The 19,400-nt window shown below is 34.0% G+C and overlaps 1 protein-coding gene across 2 annotated transcripts in view; it reads right to left on the bottom strand.

Annotated features, from left to right (window-relative positions):
- Positions 1-269: 269 nt before the first annotated feature.
- DACH1 (dachshund family transcription factor 1) overlaps positions 270-19,400 on the bottom strand; it is a 431,763-nt gene continuing 412,632 nt past the window's right edge. For both annotated transcript variants that reach the window (XM_053898825.1, XM_053898831.1), the window contains one exon: positions 270-3,051. In XM_053898825.1, the coding sequence (XP_053754800.1) occupies positions 3,014-3,051 (38 nt within the window). In that variant the 3' untranslated portion in view covers positions 270-3,013. The remainder of the gene's footprint in view (positions 3,052-19,400) is intronic.

Below are 19,400 nucleotides of genomic sequence, written 5' to 3'. Positions count from 1 at the left end.
TGCTTAGCTGGCAAGAAACAAAATATGGAAAATCTGCTTGTTAAACAATAACTACAGAGTGTGCTTTTATGATGTTTTTCACCACAGTAATTCATATTAGAGATAGAAGCAGTTGCATGTTAAATAAAATCATTGAGCATTGTTCCCCTCGCATTGCAAAGAGCTGACTTATGTTGTTTTTAGATGCCTCCCATTAGAAAGTAAATATTCCTTCAATGCTATGCATTTCACAAAATTTAATAAAGACGAACTGTAAATAAAGTCACAGGGAGATTTCAGACAGTTTTATTAGGAGATTGTTGAAAAGAAAAAAGAAAATTAAATACAATAACAGTAAACGTGGTTCTCACATTGAAACCAGGCTCAAAGAACTAGGCTACCATAGAAAAATTTCCAATTCTTGCATTATGATGTAAAAACAGATTTTTGTACAGATTTTGTACAACAAAATTCGTAATAACCTTTTATCATTTTTAGAAAACTTTAAATATATAGATAAAAATAGACAATTTTCATAGGTCCTACATGAAGATGAGTATGTTCTGTTCCAAGGGCTTGCATAGAGCGCAAATGTGGTTATAATATAGAACAACTAGACATTAATATTTTTAGGATTACAAAAGCATGGAAACCATAAAATGGGCACAATTTTACTTGTTTATACGAAAAAAAACCCAAAACAAACAAATTTCAAACCAACCTGTATAACTAAAAAAGGAAAAAAAAAACCCTTAAGTTACAGACTTAAAATAACATTTCGTGAATTGTAATATTTACAACATGTTAGTAAGATTTTCTCTTAACATATAGCTGTAGCTTCTTTCTTTAATCCTTGCTAAAATTCCTTTTATATCAAACCAAACACTAAAGCATTCTCAAAGGTCTTGAAAGTATGCATTTTAAAACTATTTAACCTACTTAACAGGTGACTCTATGCAAGGAGCAGAGCAATGGCTGATTCTACTACTTAGGTTCAGTTGTAGGCTTTTTAAAAAATCTTTTAAAAAATGTATGATTCAAAAGCTTGCCACAAGTCCCTCCAATTGTAAGTGTTGTAATCCTTTAAAGACTGCATCCAGGGAAAAGCAAGAAATACAGACAACAAGGAATAGAATCTCTTGTGCTCAAACAACAAAAGATGGTTATGGAAGAACTATGCATAGGAAACCAAGTTTCTACAAAGCATTTACTAACAGTATTTTAAATAAAAATATTGCTCCCTTTCAAGCAAGCTAAAATAGGAACTGTATACATAACTTTATTATTGTATTAAAAAATGGACTCAGCTGGTTAATAGTGAACTACACAAAAAAAATATGTCCCAGTATTGCAAGGAAGACCTAAAAACTATAGAAGCTTAGTGCCAGAGTATCTACGGTGTTAATTTTTCTTCACCGAATAATTAATACCGAATTGGAACTATCTTTAAACATTTTTAAGCTAGTTTTCTTGGACATTTAGGATTTTGCTATTTATGGTAATAAATAATGTTATGATCATAAAATCTTAAGATGACAGCAAAATCATAAAATGTACAGTGACTGTACTGATTCATAATATCAGTCTTTAAAGGTGTAACTCCAGATTAGTAAAAACAAAGAGAAGGTAACTTCAGTGGGTAATAAGCACTGTTTGCAGCTTTACTTCCAGTTATCTGCACAAAAGTGAAAACACATACTGTAACTTTCAAAAAGACAGTGAAAATAACACATAGGCACCCTTCCCTCTGACCGGGGCGGGGGGGAGCACAACACATTTTAACTTTATCACTCAGCGCTACATGGTATTGGACTGATACATCAAGGGTTTGTTAGGTTTTGTTTTTCAGCAACATTAACATAATATGACATTAACATATAAAAATATTTCTGGTGTTTTGATTTACTGTTCAGCCACAATCCATTCTCAATAGTGCAGTTTGGGGCACTAACTAGGGTTCAATATACAAATAAAAGTGGCTGACACAGAGTTCTGATGTCACCAGATGCTTAAGATCTCATTCATTAATACTGTGACTCCAGACAAATATTTACATGCCTGCATGCGTTAAAACCAGAAAGATGTCTTTCTGACTAACAGGGTGACAAAACATATTTTCTAAAATTCTCATTTTCCTAAACTCTAGTATACTACTGCATACATAATACCTTCCTTGTATGTTTTATGTTTATATACTGTACATGTGACCAACAGTTTGAATAAGAAGCATCATTATTATTTTAAATTCTATATACCACTACCAGTTTGGAATGAAAACATGTTACATTTTTTTTTTTTTAAGAAAAAAGACCTTCAGTGAAACCTTTTGGCTTATATTCAATGCTTCTTTTCAGATATGCAAAATGTTATTTCACTGGGTTGTTGTCAACATCCATTTGTTGGTCTTTTGGAATATGTGAAAAAAATCTTCAGGAGAAAACCCACAATTAGTTTAAAATCAAATGTAATAGAATATTACTCTTTGATTTATTGATTTTTTTGTGTTTTTTGTGTTTTTTTTTGTTTTTTTTTTGTTTTGTTTTGTTTTGTTTTTTTTTTGTTTTTTTTTTAGGAATCCTCTATGCCCCCTACAAGTTCATTTCCAAGTGTTCTTGCTGGTTTCTGGAGGACATAATTCTGTAAGTCTGGGTGACCACTGCTACAAGAGTCTCTTGATGTGCTCAGATACAGAATTTTCAGAGGAAGAAAATGGTTCATTCCATTAAAAAAAACAAAGCTAGGTCTTATTCAGACCTGTCTTTAACTCAGTATACAAGTGTCCAGCAGCAAAGTTGCAGTTATTAACTGTAAGAAGTTGATACTTGTACATTTACAAACATTCTCAGGTCTCTGGTATGAACCACAGGTGAAAATCAATGGAGGAAACTTTGTAGAATACTTAAACTTTTAAAGAACATTAATACACAAAATTGAGGAAGTTCCCGTAAAAGGACTTTATTTTTTCTGAACTTTCAAATGACGAATGTCTGCAAAGTTCTTTACTATAACATGGAATTTCTTCAACAGGAAAGATTCAGTACATGACAGTAGTTTTCAAATACAGTCTTCCATCTAAAAATGAACAATAAAAAATAATTAATTACATGACATTTGGGAGACAAATGTGAATATAATAACTAAGTAGGCTGCTATAAAATTTGTGTATCTTATTCTATCTTCATTTGTTTAGGAAGTAACATTTTTTCACATATTCTCAATGTTAATTTCGAAATTACATGGAGTTTATGTGATCAAAAAGAATACAGTTTCTCATAAATATATATTTGCTATTTTGATATCAGTTCCAGAGCACTCAGAAAATAAATAAGAGTGTGTGTGTGTGTGTGTGTGTGTGTTACTCATATGCAAAGCTAGTTGATTTCTGTTGAATGACAATTACTTCCTCCAAGCTTGCAGAAACAAAGCCTCTCTGAATGCACTCAGGTGTATCTCCATCAAGAAAAACTAAGCTCCCATCATACTCCTTAGCAGTGTTGTTAAATATACCATGTAATGTAACAATTGTGCACATTTGTTGCTATTTATATGAAAGCCACCTAGGTTATTTCATCACTATCAATGAGCTATATAGTCTTTCCTCCTTGAAATGAAATTAACCAAATAATTAAATGGTAAGATGGAAATACATTACTCAACTTTTACCAACTGAGAAACTCACAGTCATGTGGAAAAAGAAAAGCAAGTCAAATATTGGACACATTCAATAAACACATTTGAATGAAGCAAAATAAGAAACGGGAAATTAAAAATCCAGAGGAAAAAAAAAACAAAATGTAAACTCATTTCTCAACTGTAACACCCTCTAAACTGCCAACATTGTGGTGTGGACTAAACTTTGGATGTATAGTGAAACCTTGGATTGCGAGTGACCTGTTCTGCAAGTGTTCTACATGACCAGCAAACATTTCTAATAAATTTTAACTTGATAAATGAGTGATGTCTTACAATACCAGTAGTATGTGACACTGAACGTCACATGATCACACATGAGGCAAAGGTTCTTGAAATTCGCTTTGATATACGAGTGCTTTGGATTACAAGTATGTTTCCGAAATGAATAACGCTCACAAACCAAAGTTTTACTGTATTTATAGAAAATATATCTAAATTCCAAGTTTTAAGACCTACAGTAGAAGGTAATCTGAAAATTTTCCAAGCATTTTTAAAGATGCATATTGCCATGTAAATGTTTGCAAAATGACTGATAACTTCAAAAGCTGAAATATAAGGAAACAGAAATCACCTACACTAAATCCAGCAAATATAAATATATAGTCCAAATATTTGCAGATCCTCATCTTTAACACTAAGCTAATTGCATTCTCTCACATGACCTGTAGTAGACATAGTAATCAGTAAGGAACTTAAAACCAATGTTAGTTTTTTACTTAGAAATATTAGTGTGCCCAAATTTCTACAGCCCTACTATGTTTTATTTTAGCCTAAATTGTCAGTTGTACCTCTCAGATGTCACAGACTCTGTTTTGTTCATTGATACATCCCAATAACCTGGCACATGTTCAATAAACATGTGTTGAATGAATGAATGAATGAATCAGAGACAGGTTTTGTGAGATTTACACAAAATAGATATTGAAATAAATAAATCACATAAATATAAATACATATTTAACTTATTATACTGTTATCATTTAAAATCCACCATTTGCCTGGCTCAGTCGATTAAGCGTCTGACTTCGGCTCAGGTCATGATCTTGCGGTCCGTGAGCTCCAGCCCCGCGTCGGGCTCTGGGCTGACAGCTCAGAGCCTGGAGCCTGTTTCGGATCCTGTGTCTCCCTCTCTCTCTGCCCCTCCCCCGTTCAAGCTCTGTCTCTCTCTGTCTCAAAAATAAATAAACGTTAAAAAATGTTTAAAAAAATAAATAAATAAAATAAAATCCACCATTTGCCTTCAGCAACATGCAAAAGAATGTCCGTGAGATTACTCTCATACTGGCTATTTTTTTTTTTTGTTATTTATCTATTATTTATTTATTTATTTAGAGTAAGAGAGAGAGAGAGCATGTGTGCATGCTCACACCCAAGCAAGACAGGGAGGGGCAGAGAGAGAGGGAAAGTGAATCCCAAGCAGGTCCCATGCTGTCAGCACTGAGTCCAAAGTGGGGTTCAATCCCACAAACCATGAGCTCATGACCTGAACCAAAATCAAGAGTTGACACATAAACTGACTGAGTCACCCAGGTACCACCCCCCACACCCCATACTTGCTAATTTCTAATAAGGTGTATCAAGTATTGGCTGCCTCTGTAAAATCAATCCAGTTAAACTTTAATAATAATATTTACTTGGAAGTCTCTAAATAATCAATCAATAATCATGTATCAGCAAACTTTAATATATGAAACATATAATAATGACAATGACTGTCTGTTCCCCATAAGTAGCATACACATTTGGATATATGATATAATCTGAGATTCACCAATGCAAATATATTATTAATCCAACTGAACACTATTTTTGAACAATGACTTAAAGGCATACAAAACTATGCTGGATAATCCTCCTAGATATGCTGTCTAAAAACATTTTACCTCCTGGCCTGTAATGATAATCTTTCATTAATACTAAATATTACTATAACTCAGAAGTAGCTATTACACTATTACAGCAAATATAGAAATTTCCTAAATCAAATATTAATCAAATACCAATATCAAAACCATAACATTTTGATGAAAATTTCTTTCTAAGTAAGGATATGACAGTACTATATTAACAGATTATAAAATATTTATTGTTTTTGCATGGAACATGGTGTGATTTCTTCTGTTTGCTTGGCTCGATTACAGCCACCTCTGAGACAAAACTAATTTTCTCACTTACATCATACATAAATATACCATCTATATACACATTATATATATATATATATGCAACTTTCTAGTTTCAGTTTAGCAGGAGTTTCTAATAATTACTTTGTAAATAATCTGAATAAACTTGGTATTATAAAACAAGCTAAAATTTCAGCCTTTCATATACTTAGTACAATGTGGCTAACAATTGGACACTTTTATTTTTTTTTAAGTTTTTTTTATTTACTATTGAGAAACAGAGAGAGACAGAGCATGAGCATGGGAGGGGCAGAGAGAGGAGACACAGAATCCGAAGCAGGCTCCAGGTTCTGAGCTGACAGCACAGAGCCTGATGCAGGGCTAGAACTCACAAACTGTGAGATCATGACCTGAGTCGAAGTCGGACACTTAACTGACTGAGCCACCCAGGCGCCCCACAATTGGACCTTTTTAAAGATAACTTTGATCCTAATGATTTTTTACTACATAAAGCAACATACATTTTATAAAAATCTAGCAATAGAGGATTCAGAAGCAACCTAAAAAGCAGAGTACTAATATTTTTACCAAAGTTTCTAATTCTTAGCCTTTAATTACTTTATCCCTACTTTCTCCTTTTAGCTATCTCATCATTTCTGCTATGTAGTCAATTATGTTGAGAGTATCGTTCTCATTCTTACTTTAAGGAAACACAAAACAAAACAAACAAAAAAACACAATGTTTCCTAGCATTCCAGCATTAGATATTTGGACAAGAGACATTCTCAACTTCCTCCGAATTCAAATATCTAGTATTTTCCTCTCTAATCTTATCTGTTACCATTCTCTCCTCACTCCATGACCGTGACTCTCTTGTGCATTCTATGACACACCAAGCTCTGTGCTGTGTTGGAGTATTTAGTCCTGTTCTTCTTTTCAGAAACCTAGAAGATAAGTACTTCCTCCTTCCCTGATTCCCTTCCTGCTCTCTTCTATGGAACTTCTCTAAACACAGAGCTCCTATTTATTCTCCAGTACAAACATCCTAGGAATTAAATCCATAATACTTGACTCACTTGGAAGTTGCATTTGGGAGCCTACTACATGGTGAGATCCACACAAGCAGCAGCCCATCAGTATTACTCCCATCAGTATTAGAATGATAGTGTTCAGCATGATGCTTGCCTTAAAAGTTTAAAGCAATCCCACATGTTAAACTTTTGGGGAAATGAATCAATATATTAACATAACAAAAATAATTATCTTTGGCATGCTAGAAATTTATTTCTTATTTTTTTATCTTTTTAAAGTAGATTCCATGCCCCATGTGGGGCTTGAACATATGACTCCAGGATCAAGAGGTGTATGCTTTATCAACTGAGTCAGCCAGGTGCCCCCAGGATAAAAATTTTAAAGTCTATCTGAAACCAAATTTTATTTATTTTTATTTTTTGAAACTTTCTTTTCAATTTTATTTATTTATTTTGAGAGAGAGAGCACGGACACAAGATGAGGAGGGGCAGAGAGAGAGAGAGAGAGAGAGAGAGAGAATCCCAAGCAGGCTCCACGCCGTCAGCACAGAGCCTGATGCAGGGCTTGATCCAAAGGACTGTGAGATCATAACCTGAGCTGAGATCAAGAGTTGGGCACTTAACTGACTGAGCCACCCAGGCACCTCTGAAATTAATTTTAAAATTAAACTATATTCATTTAAAAGTATAAAAGAAATAATTATTTTGTAAGCATCTTTACCATAGATCATATACGAAATATATTTATAAAAATTATATCCATTATATTTATGTGCTCAGTATCTGATCTACTATAATTCCATTTTTAATAAATGACTCCTTGCATTTTTGACTAATGTTCCTAACAGATGGACAAATGCATCAAGCATTAAAGATGCCAGCTATAAAACAGACCCCACCTGCCACAGTTAAGGCAGTTTCATGATTAAATAATACGTAGGCCTCAGAGATTATCTGCCTTAGAATTAACTGGAAGCAGATATACACCAGGCAAAGACAGACCCTGAAGAGTAACTCACTCTCCTTTTGCCTGCAAAGCTTAACTTTCAAATCAGTTCTACTTTATGATTTTGTCACATTTATTGAAACATACTTACAGATAATTCAAAGTCTGTAAGGAAAAAAAAAGTTTTAACTAATTTTATATTGTTCCAGAGACGTTAAACTGGTCTGCAATCCACAGCAAACAGCCCCACGTGTTATGTACCCAGAGAGCTAACAACAGGCCTCTGAATTATGGGACCACAGGTCTATCTCAGGCTTTTGATAACAAACCACCTGAGTGAAAGTAGAATGGTGAGGGTGCTAGGAAAGATATATGGGCCCATAATTCAAACTGACTATGTTTTTATGTTATATAATAATGGTTTCAATACTTCCCTTCCTTGAGTCTTGAAACAGCACACAAAGCCATGGGGCCATAGAGAAGGCCCTACAAAAACGAGCTACCAAATGAAGGTCATTATGATTGCTGGAGTACTTCCACAGCTAAGACCTTGTTATGCAGAGGTGTGTGGTTTGATCTGCAAACTCAGAGGTCTAATTTATATATTTTGTTTTAAGGGCTGCCCTTTGTGCATTCTACTCACCTTCTAACTAGATAACCTCACACCTATCCACCCTTTCTCATATTGTATTTATCTATTTCTACACGTGGTGACCACGGAAAGATAGTTTTCTGTTTCTTCCTGATGCTGCGCCAGGTTTACCAAACAATTATTCCTTGATATCTCGAATGGATGAGAGCTTTTCTTTAAGATCACCTAAATTAGCAATAAAGGAAATGATGATTATTATTAGCATAGTTAATATTTTCTGAGCACTTGTGTTCAAGGCACTTACAGATTTTAACTCTAAACTTCCCAACAACTGAACATAATAGGTCTTCTCAGTACCTTTTAAAAGTAGGCTACTAAGCTTGAAAAACTTAAGTCTCTTGCACATTTTCACAGAGCTTGCAAGTAGTGATTTGATATTTGCGTGAATCCAAATTTCACATCCATTCCACTATGTCGCTTCCCTTTAATAAGCAATTGGACCCTCACTGGAGGAAATACAATGTCTCTGACTTGTAGAGTTAAGAGATTGAATCTCAGTACCATCAGCCTTCCTGCCTTGTGGATCTATTCCTCGTTGTATTCCCCAAGACAGGGTCTTTCTTTTGGTGTGCAGAATTTCAACTGAATAAATTGAAACAAGAACTAGAATTCTGATGGTTTGATTTAAAAAAAAATCCTCCTTTAACACTATGATTATTTGCTTTTGTATGGGAGTTTGATATGACAGAAAAATCATCAAGCTACACTTTGTGCATGGGAGTACTTAATTAAAAAGTCTGTTCTAATTAAGAGCATTGGGGAGTAGGGAGTGAATGAAACGATTTAAATTACAAATTCCTAATAGTTCCAAAGTTCATTGTGATTTGATGCTTACAGCTATAATTTGGTGTGTAAGAAATTATCTACATCACAGAATAGTTTACTGCAGGTGTAAAGTTTTGTATGATATTTATCGTTACAATGAAGATTTAGCTCTATAGATAATGAGTTAAATTTTTAAAAATTCCTTGTAAAAATGGGTCTCAGGTTTTAATAGTAAAGTTGAAGCCATCAGATCAGATCATTAAGCAGATAGTATATACCATTAAATGTATTATTTGCTGTGGTTGAGGAAGAAATAGGGAATCTGTCACAAAATTTCCAATTTTGGTTTGTTTTGTGTTCATGTATTAATTTTACTGTCTTGATATAATGTTTTTGCAGGTATTATTATATGTAGTTATTGGAAATATCTAATACATATAGACAGACATAGAATTTCGCTTTATTTCTACATATATTCTAAAGTTAGAGTATCGAATAGCTTGATCATTTATTTTTAAAACTAACAAAACTTGTTCAATAACAATGACATTATATAATAAGATTTTATACTAGAAGATAGCATACAAGTTGGAACAATTTCAAATTGCTTAGTTGGGTGACACCAGAAATCCAATTCTTTCATTGTATGAAAAAGGGAGTCTGCTAGTGAAAGGTATTGTATAACGTGCAAATAGATATATATTCTAGTTTTGAATAGAACTCCCTTGCAAATATCCACAAGGATCTCTTACATGTTTTTTTTTGCACAAAGGGCTTAATAAATTACATTTCCTGTTAGGAAGTAGCTTTATTAAAAATGGCATCTATTTTTTTCAAAACTTATATCCAGACACCTGTAATCTAACAAAATTTGCTGCTTTCACAAAACAGTTGTATGTACACATATCTCACTACTCCAGAGCTGAGGAAAATATTAACATGACAGAGGCAAACATATAAGATCATGTATCCAGAAACTTTAATATTTACTTAAAGACTATTAGGTTAATATTAGCCCTGAGCCTCTCTCAACATCATGTCTTAATCATACAAAGTAAGAGAAACCAAAACAAGTGATGAAAACAAATGTTAATGATTCATGTGATATTTGATAAGACAACGAGAGGAAGTCAAAATAAAAGCAAACAAACAGGAACAGATGGGAAGGATCTTTGTCAAGTCATAACCCCTCTTCTAAAACCCCCAAAGGAAGAAGCTAATTAAAGAAAATATTGTTTCTTGCTTTTTTTTATAACTTTATATTTAGAGTAAGAACATTCTGCGACTGCTAAAGCAAAGAAGCAGAGACACAAAGTCTACATTTACATGAGAAATATTTTAAGAGAGATTGATGCTCAGCAGAGGCCCTTTTATGAGAGGATTCTGAGTAAATATCATTTCTTCTCATGAAAAGCAGTTAACTAACGGTCCAAGAAATTTCCAGAAGTTATATTGAAGGTTGTATTCAAATATAATTAAAGAGTAAAAACTGAAAAATTTACATCAGATTTTGAATTTTATGTAACTCGGGGTTATGGCTGCATAACGTAAGGCCCACAGAGTTGGGTCAAAGTGAGAGAGAACTAGACCCCAGATCCTTTTGGAATGCTTTCTGCATAAGTACCTAGTGCTATTCTAGAGAGTGGGCATGGGCTGTGTATACAAGAGCACTGCAACAAGTGTATTCTGTCTATACAAGCCAGATATACTAGTACAAGCTGTAGGTAATATGCTACCTAAAGAAACAATATGGCCCAGCTCATTAGAAATCAGAGCAGATAATATCATGTTTATTACTAGGCTAGTATGAAGTAAAGCTCTTGATTGTAGTTAATAGTGATGACAAGGGGCGCCTGTGTGGCTCAGTTGGTTAAGCTTCTGGATTCGGCTCAGGTCATGATCTCAAGAGTTCCTGAGTTCCAGCCCCACACTGGGCTCTCTGCTCTCAGCGTGGAGCCCGTTTTGGAACCTCTTCCTCCCTTTCTCTATGCCCTTTCTCTTTCTCTCTCCCCCTCTCTCAAAAATAAACAAACATTTTAAAAAATGACAAAAAAGTACAATCAAAAACTGCTTTTATATATTTCTCAGTTTCCTTCAAAGAAGAAAGTAAATGACAGACCGCAGTCTAGTTTAAAACATGTTCTTAGAAGATCATCTAAAGCTATAATATATAGAATGAAAGGTAACTAAGCTTTAGTCAAAGATAATAAAAGGGAAACTCTGTCCATTCCTTGTGAAGGAATTTTGTATCAGACTTTAGGTAAGCACAAGAATCAAGGAGGGACCCAAACTTTGGCAATTCAACAACTTGAAGCAGGTAGAAATGGACTGTAGGTTTTGTGTGGCTAGAAAGGATCATCATTGGGCAAGCTGGTCTACTCACAACATCCTTTCTAAATAGGATGCTAAATAGACAAACCAGTAATGAAAGCTGGGCTGAAAATATGCAGGGAAGGCATCTGAAGATCTACAGATAACTATGGTTAATCTCCGCTGGCTTGAAGTTATTTAGTCAACTCCAGCCCTAGGCAAAATACTTTCCCAAATGGCTAGATCAGCTTAAAATATTTCATTTCCTCTGAGAAGTGACATTCTTGCTGTCTGTATCTTAAAGAATAGGCTCTGCCTGAATTTTAGGCTCAGTGATGATGTTGATGCTCTCTGTGGACAAAGAAGAATTTGTTATCAGAGATTAAGATAATGCTGCTTTACTGGATGCTAAAGGTCTTTTATTCTGCAACTCAAGAATCTTCCCCAGTTGGGGTAGAAATCTGGACCCTGTGGTTCCATTAACTGATATCTATGTAGGAGCTCAATGTTCTTAAAACCATACCTCCATGACCACAACCAAACAAAATTGATTAAAAAATCATCATCATCAATTGTCTGCTGCTTATCTATGCAACAGGGAACAGGCCATTCTGTACTTAATGTTAAGAAATCATCCCTCTGACAAAATGTTTTAACCATGAATAATCAGCCTATACTCATGGAGAGGGTTTGGATCCCATATATTGTATTACTAGAACCTAAGTGTTGTTACAGCTGCGAGTATAGGATTCAAACTTGTCCCCTCAAGTTGCTTTTACTATGCCAACACTTAAAAAGCTTCGCTCTCCTAGGGGCACTCGGGTGGCTCAAATAGTTATGTGTCAGACCCCTGATTTTGGCTCAGGTCAAGATCGTAGAGTTCGTGAGTTCAAGCCTCATGGTCCATGGGTTCAAGCCTTATGTCGGCCTTTGTGCTGACAGTGTGGGGACTGCTTGGGGTTCTCTCTCTCCCTCCCTCTCACTCTCGCACCCTTTCTCTTTCTTTCAAAATAAATAAGTAAACTTTTTCTAAAAAAATTTTTAAAAAAGCTTCACTATCCTAGAGAAATTGATTAAACTCTGGCTATAATATCCTTAATAACAGATAACATACCATATGATGTTGTGTATTTCTAGTAACTTGAACATTGCCTGGAATCTGGAGAGAACTATCAAATTAAGATCACAAAATGAGGGGAAAATCATATGCCCCTGAATGCATACCTTGAGAAAAATACAGTCTCATGTGGGTGGTATATTGGCTTAGAATATATAAGCTGAGCCTACTCATGAGGAACTATCAGATGAAAATGATAAACATTCTATTAAGACTGTATTCTTCCAAATGTCAATTTTATAAATTTTTTAAAGTCCAAGGAAGAGCTCAAGATCAAGGAGACTAAAGAGGAAATAACAACTAAATAGAATATGTGATACTAATTTGGATTCAGTAATGCTGTAAAAATGCTATAAAGGACATGACTGGGTCAAAGCACAAAATTAGAATTTCAACATCAGATCAAATAAGAGTAATGTGTCAATGAAGTATTCACTGAGATGATAATTATACTGTGTTTATGTATAAGAGAACACCCTTATTTTTAGTAAATACTTCCTATGTATGGGTAAATATAGCAGGTAAAGGGCCACGATGTTTACAATTTATTCTCAAATCCTTCAGAAAATACTATACAAATAGAAATAATTATAAAGCACATGAGACAAAGTATCAACAACAGATGAATCTTGGTAAAGGACATACGAGAGTTTTAATAGTTTTTTAAAATTTTTCTGAAAGTATGGTTTCCTTTCAAATACAAGTTAAATAAATAAAATAGTTTGTCTAAATGATACAAAGTTTTAATACTTCACTGATACCAGCTATTTGTTAATAACTCATTGAGGATATACACTCTCCACTATCCACATATACTATTTCACTGATTATGTAGAGAGTATTCTCATAGTAAATATTTTCTGTTTAACAACTAGGCTTTTGAGAAATCCTATTCAAGTATTAGATAGTAAGACGACACTTAGTGATTTTGTTAATAGAGTTCCCCCAAACACCAGATTCAGTTTCATGAAACCTACTGGACTGAGGGTGTGGACATAAGCTGGATTCTGGTCTATTGGTCCATTATGTTTTAATTGTAAATTTACAATTGTGAAGTTTATGAAGTCTGCTTAACTGTATTACCTGTTAGGATTATGCATCTAATGTGCATTTGTTGGTATAAGGAAAGTACTGTTCTGATTAGCTGTGTTTGAAACACAGTTTATTTTTTTAAAGTTTATGAAAAACAAAAAAAAAGGAGAACACAAACATCTTTAAAGTTTTGTTTCTGTAAACAAAGAAAAATTATATTGCTGGTAGGTCTACTTTGGTAAAGTATTTGTGTGTGTGTGTGTGTGTGTGTGTGTGTGTGTGTGTGTGTGTTCTAATTAAGCATTCATTAGTAAGAAGTGGGAAACCATCACAGTGGTTAATGTACCAGCAAGTGAGAATGGGGTGCTTTGTACTTAGGTTACCTTGTCCTGATTTGGAAGGTGAGACCTCCCAACTTCAGCAAAGTAAAGCACAGTAAAAATCTCTCATTACTTTCTCCATTCTTCTATTCATTTCTGGAATAAAGACTAAGACACAGGTATGTAAGGAAATAATCATTTGAGGGCATATCTGAACCTGAAGGATGAGTGGATAAATTATCTACTATGCTTAATTAAAACAGAAAGTAGGAAAAAAAGTGATTTTATTTGATAAAATAAGATATTGAAGGAAAGGGAAATGGGTCTTTTAAACCAATCATTTGTATCCTTCAGAATTGCAAGACACAGTCAAAACCCTCAGTGAATAAACTGTTTTCAGAATAAACTTACGTGTTATCTCTGGGGGAAAAAAGGTGACAGAAGAACAGCGCTTGCAGACCCTAGTGAGTTTAAGTTTGGAGGGAAAAATCATCTTTCTTTTAGAAGTTTAACAGTTACTATTTTTTCCCATTTTCTCTAGCATGACTAAATAAGCTATTTTAATAAAGTTATATTTGTTTAGGGAAGCACCTGTAAGTGAATTAAGCTCTAAATCTCTAGAGCTTTATTTAACACATTTATACAATCTGAACCAAAATATGGGTCTAGTGCTAAACTTGACAAATGACAACCTTACATGACAAAGTCTCAAATTTTTTAAATAAATATGAGAACTATTTTAATGAAAGAAATGACACTTTTGTGGAGAACAGCTTTTCTTTATATCTTATCTAATAGAATTATCAACTGTTATTTAGACAGTAGGTGGGTAAGAACAGTAACATGTTATACAAGAATTATTAAATAATGTAAACCTTAAAGGCACTAAATTTCAAAATTAACCCACAAAAGATCAACCCAGAGAAGTGTAAAATTATATTAAAGAGACAGACTAACAAACAGACAAGAAAATGTGTTGACAGAATGATCATACCTAAAGAAAGAATGTGAAAATCGATAAGAGTGTTTGTCTAGAAATGTAGCCTAGAGAAAGCAGTTAATCTGGCAAGTTTTACAAATGCTCATGAAAGCACCTACCAGGGATAAAGTTCCCTTTAAAGATTGAGGTACACATCTGATCTACCTTTAGATATGTTTTTGCGTCCATAAAATATTTGATTATATAATACTCCTTGTTCCAATCCCAATCTTGCCAGATAATGTGACAATCTTATTTTCTGCATGCATAGTCACTTTGATAGGAATCTATTAAGATGGCCAATAATGCATCCTGCCTCCTAATATTCTCATACTTGTGTGGTCCCTGTCTCCTTTAAGTGTGGGCTCTACCTAGGGACTTGCTTCTGATGAAGAGAATATGGCAAAAGTAAAGGAAAGTCACTTCCAAGATTAGGTCATAAAAACCGACTTTCTTCCTGCTGGCAGGCTCTCTCTCTTTCTCTCTCTGGATCTTTTCACTTGCTCGATCTACTGAAGCAGGTTGCTGTGTACTGAATTGCTCTATGGAAAGTCCTTGTGGCAAAGAGCTGATGGTGGCCTCTGGCCAATAGCCAACAAGGGAACCGAGGCCCTCGATCCAACACTCTTGAAGACAGGAGGCATGCCAACAGCCATGTGAGAAAGCTTGGAAGTGGATCCTGCCTTAGTTGAGTCTAGAGAAAACTGCAGCCCCTTCCAACATCTTATTGTAGCCTGGGAGAGACCTCAAAGCAGATGACCCAACTAAGCTATTCCCAAATTCTCTCGAGATAATAAATGTTGTAAACCACGAGGTTTAGAAATAATATGCTGTGCCACAGTGCATAATTAATACTCCTTGCTTTACAAGGAAGATGTGCTGGTCAATGTCACAAATAAATACTTTGGTTCTGTGACTTACAGTGTTTTAGTATAGTACCTCAGTTTGCTTTCTTCTGGAACACAGAAAAGATTGATAACCCAACTCTGGGTCATTTTGAATTCACCAGGCCAAATGCCACTTTGTGAGTTCTCTTGGAAGGTTGCCTATACTTCAGAGAAATAGCAGAACCAACCTGCATGTTTGCCAGTACAATATTGTCTTACAACACCAAACTAATTTTTAAAAAACTCTGACTTGCTACTAATGAAATGGATTATTCTATACTGCAGAATATTTTTACATCTTTAGAGGATTTGTTTAGCCTTTTAAAACTCAATATTGTATATATGTATATCCATATCCATATATATATATATATATAAATACACATTAAATATGTATATACTCTGTTAAGTAGAAGTAACTTTACTTATATTACCTTAGGGCAATTTGATTTACTGGGAATGAAAAATAGGTTTTCCTTAAAGATTGATGATCTTATTTCATGATGTATGGTGGCCTCAGAAATAAAAATGATAATTGTCAATAGTCTAATTCTTGTAACAAACTTGTCTCAGAATAATAGTCATTGTATCAAATAGTTGACCCAATGTGACAGAACCAACCATCCCAGGAAATTGTAAAGCTCCATACTGCTGAAGCTATTACCATTTAACAAATTACCAAAAAAGAAAAAAGACCAAAAGAAACAAAAAAGATTCTAGATCTCTCTATTAAAGGCACTTGGAAAGATACGAGATTGAAGAAGAAACCAGACAACCTTTTTAATGTCCCTCCAAACTTTTGATTCAGTAGTGGTGATGGGCTAAGTTCAATTTTGATTAAACCTGGTATCTTGCAATATTCGAAACTGTTGTTTATCATACTGCATGCTTCCCAAGGAAACAGACATAATTCTTTTTGCAAACTGATCAGGAAATATCAACAAAACCAGCCACAAACAATGACAAATGTAAGCCACTAAATGCTTTCTAAAGTGGAAAACAATGAGAAAACAAACAAAAACGACAAAATGTGCTATCACAAAAATATGCAATGCTAATAGATAACTTTACATTTTATGAATCGCCTCTGTCTCTAGACACAAAGAATTTCAGGACACATTTGAGCACTCTGGACTGACTTACAATTTATGTTTAAGTTCCAATTTGTTCTCAGCATATATTAAATTCCATGAGATTGTCAAATTTCTTTAATTCGATTTCAAAAAATAAACACAAAAAAGTCTACAAATAAACATTTAAAGTATAATGTAATAAATGTGCATATATTTAAGAAGAAGATAAATGCTGATATATGTATATTTCATGCCTAGTGTCAAATTCTGCCCTGGGTCATGGTAACACAGGCCACTAGTTCCATCACAATTAATAGCTTGTGGCTGTGGCCACTGTCAGTATTTCCTTATTTTCCCATCACTACCAATTGTGACATGAATAAAATTAACTTATATGTCACCATGTAGATCATTATATCCTGAATTAAGGTTAGACTTCTAGAAGCATTATGAATTTAAGGAACTCATCTAGGCTTATGTCAGAACTGCTTTATAGTAAAATCTTTATTTTCCCATCAGAGAAACTATAGGTTATTTTTTTAGGGCTAATTCACAGTTACACTTAGATAATACCAAATTGCTCAGCCAAAAATGCCTAATTTTATCTTAATATCCTTGATTAATTTCCATTGGGCAAACCTCAGTTCTACCTCTTTTTAAGGAAACCTATTTGTAAGCCTTAAGGATATTAACTTGTAAGACTTGATTAATAAATACTGTCTGTTTTCCCACCGTAATAGCATTTTGGTGTCTGTATGAAGAGCTCATTTTAACAGCTCTCTTTAACAGGTTGGTTTTTTGCTACTTCAGTGGTCGGATGAGAATTCTTTCAATGCTTCAACTCTAACCAGACACTTGATGGCTTTATTACCAAATGCTTTACGTATTGAAAACTCATGATGCTCCTAAAGCTTAAAAATATACTGCAGGACAAGTATTATTTTGGTGTAACACACACTTGGTTTTGATAATCCAAAACACTCTTACGTGAACATTTTTTTACTTACTTACCAAGTCCAAAGAATAAGTGTAATTTTTACTTTTCCCTTCATCAAAATAAGAATGTATTATACTGTTCAAATGATTGCAAAGAATATGTATGCATCAGAGGGAAAGCTAACAATGAGAGTAAATTATTGTTGCTTTTTTGTTTATGACTCTATTCAATGTAGTTTGATTACTTGAAAGGACTGATATCCAACATATTGCCATATGAAACAATATCATGAAAAATACATGTCTCTTAATGCAAGAGTTGAATTGACAGTTTGTCATAGGTAAAATCTGCAGAATCAACAAAGATGCAAAATAAATAAGTCAAAATATGAGTTATCTAATATACCACTACGTATTTTTAGCATTCTCTATTCTAATTTTATGTACGTAATCTAGCACTGTAATTTTTTTGGTCCCAGTTTTATTACATTCACTATAATGGACAAAATTCAACGCTGAGTAATCCATCCTTTCTGACTGCCATTAAAAAAAAAAAAAAAGAAAGCTACTTTATGTTTTCTCTATTAAAAAAAAAACTATTAGGTCATTCATTACAAATAAGGATGGTAGAGAAATGTATTAACTCAGTCATTTGAGCATTCTTTCCTTCCTAATGTTGCATTTGTTACTCTTTATAGTAACCTTTTCTTGGAGAGGTGGCTTGACACTCTAAAAGAATGACAATATCAAGATTAAGCAAAGAGATTCTACATTTTCAACATAAGGCTTTAATGGTGTCCAAAGCTGTATCTCTTGTCTGGTCCTCATGTTCAAACTACCTCATACCCACGCTCCAGCTTCACATTCACCTGGATGCTTACTTTACAACTCTATCTAAATGCCCCCAATGACCTGGATCTCTTTCCCTGACTACCTACTTCGAATTACAATCAAAAAGAATGAAATCTTGCCATTTGCAACTACGTGGATGAAACTGGCGGGTATTATGCTACGTGAAATTAGTCAGAGAAAGACAAAAATCATATGACTTTACTCATGTGTGGACTTTAAGAGACAAAACAGATGAACATAAGGGAAGGGAAGCGAAAATAATATAAAAACACGGAGGGGGACAAAACAAAAGGGACTCATAAATACGAATTACCAACCACTGTTTCTGAAGTCATATGTTGTTTTCCCCTTGTCCTTCACTGCTCACTTCCTCTTATTCCTTGCACAACACCAGAACTCGAATTCTCATTACCTGACTTCTGAGTTCATTACATTCTTCTTTATTCTTATTCTAGACCAACACTTCCCATGCAATGTTTATATTGGACTTAGGACTTAATATGTTAATTTCAGGTATAAAACAAAGGGGACCAGATTTTTTCATATTATTGTGCAGTAATAATACCAATGAAGTGCTTAACGAGAAAATTTATTTTCTTTTTCATTTATATTTTATTTATTTCAGATATAAAACAAGGGGGACCAGGTGCAAAACAAAGGAAAACAGATAAATATGCCTAAATATTATTTCGGTATCTGTTTAAC

Source organism: Panthera pardus, unplaced genomic scaffold (assembly GCF_024362965.1).
Source record: "Panthera pardus isolate Hobbes unplaced genomic scaffold, ASM2436296v1 HiC_scaffold_1, whole genome shotgun sequence".
Taxonomy (NCBI): domain Eukaryota; kingdom Metazoa; phylum Chordata; class Mammalia; order Carnivora; family Felidae; genus Panthera; species Panthera pardus.
This window is presented reverse-complemented; position numbering and strand designations above follow the sequence as displayed.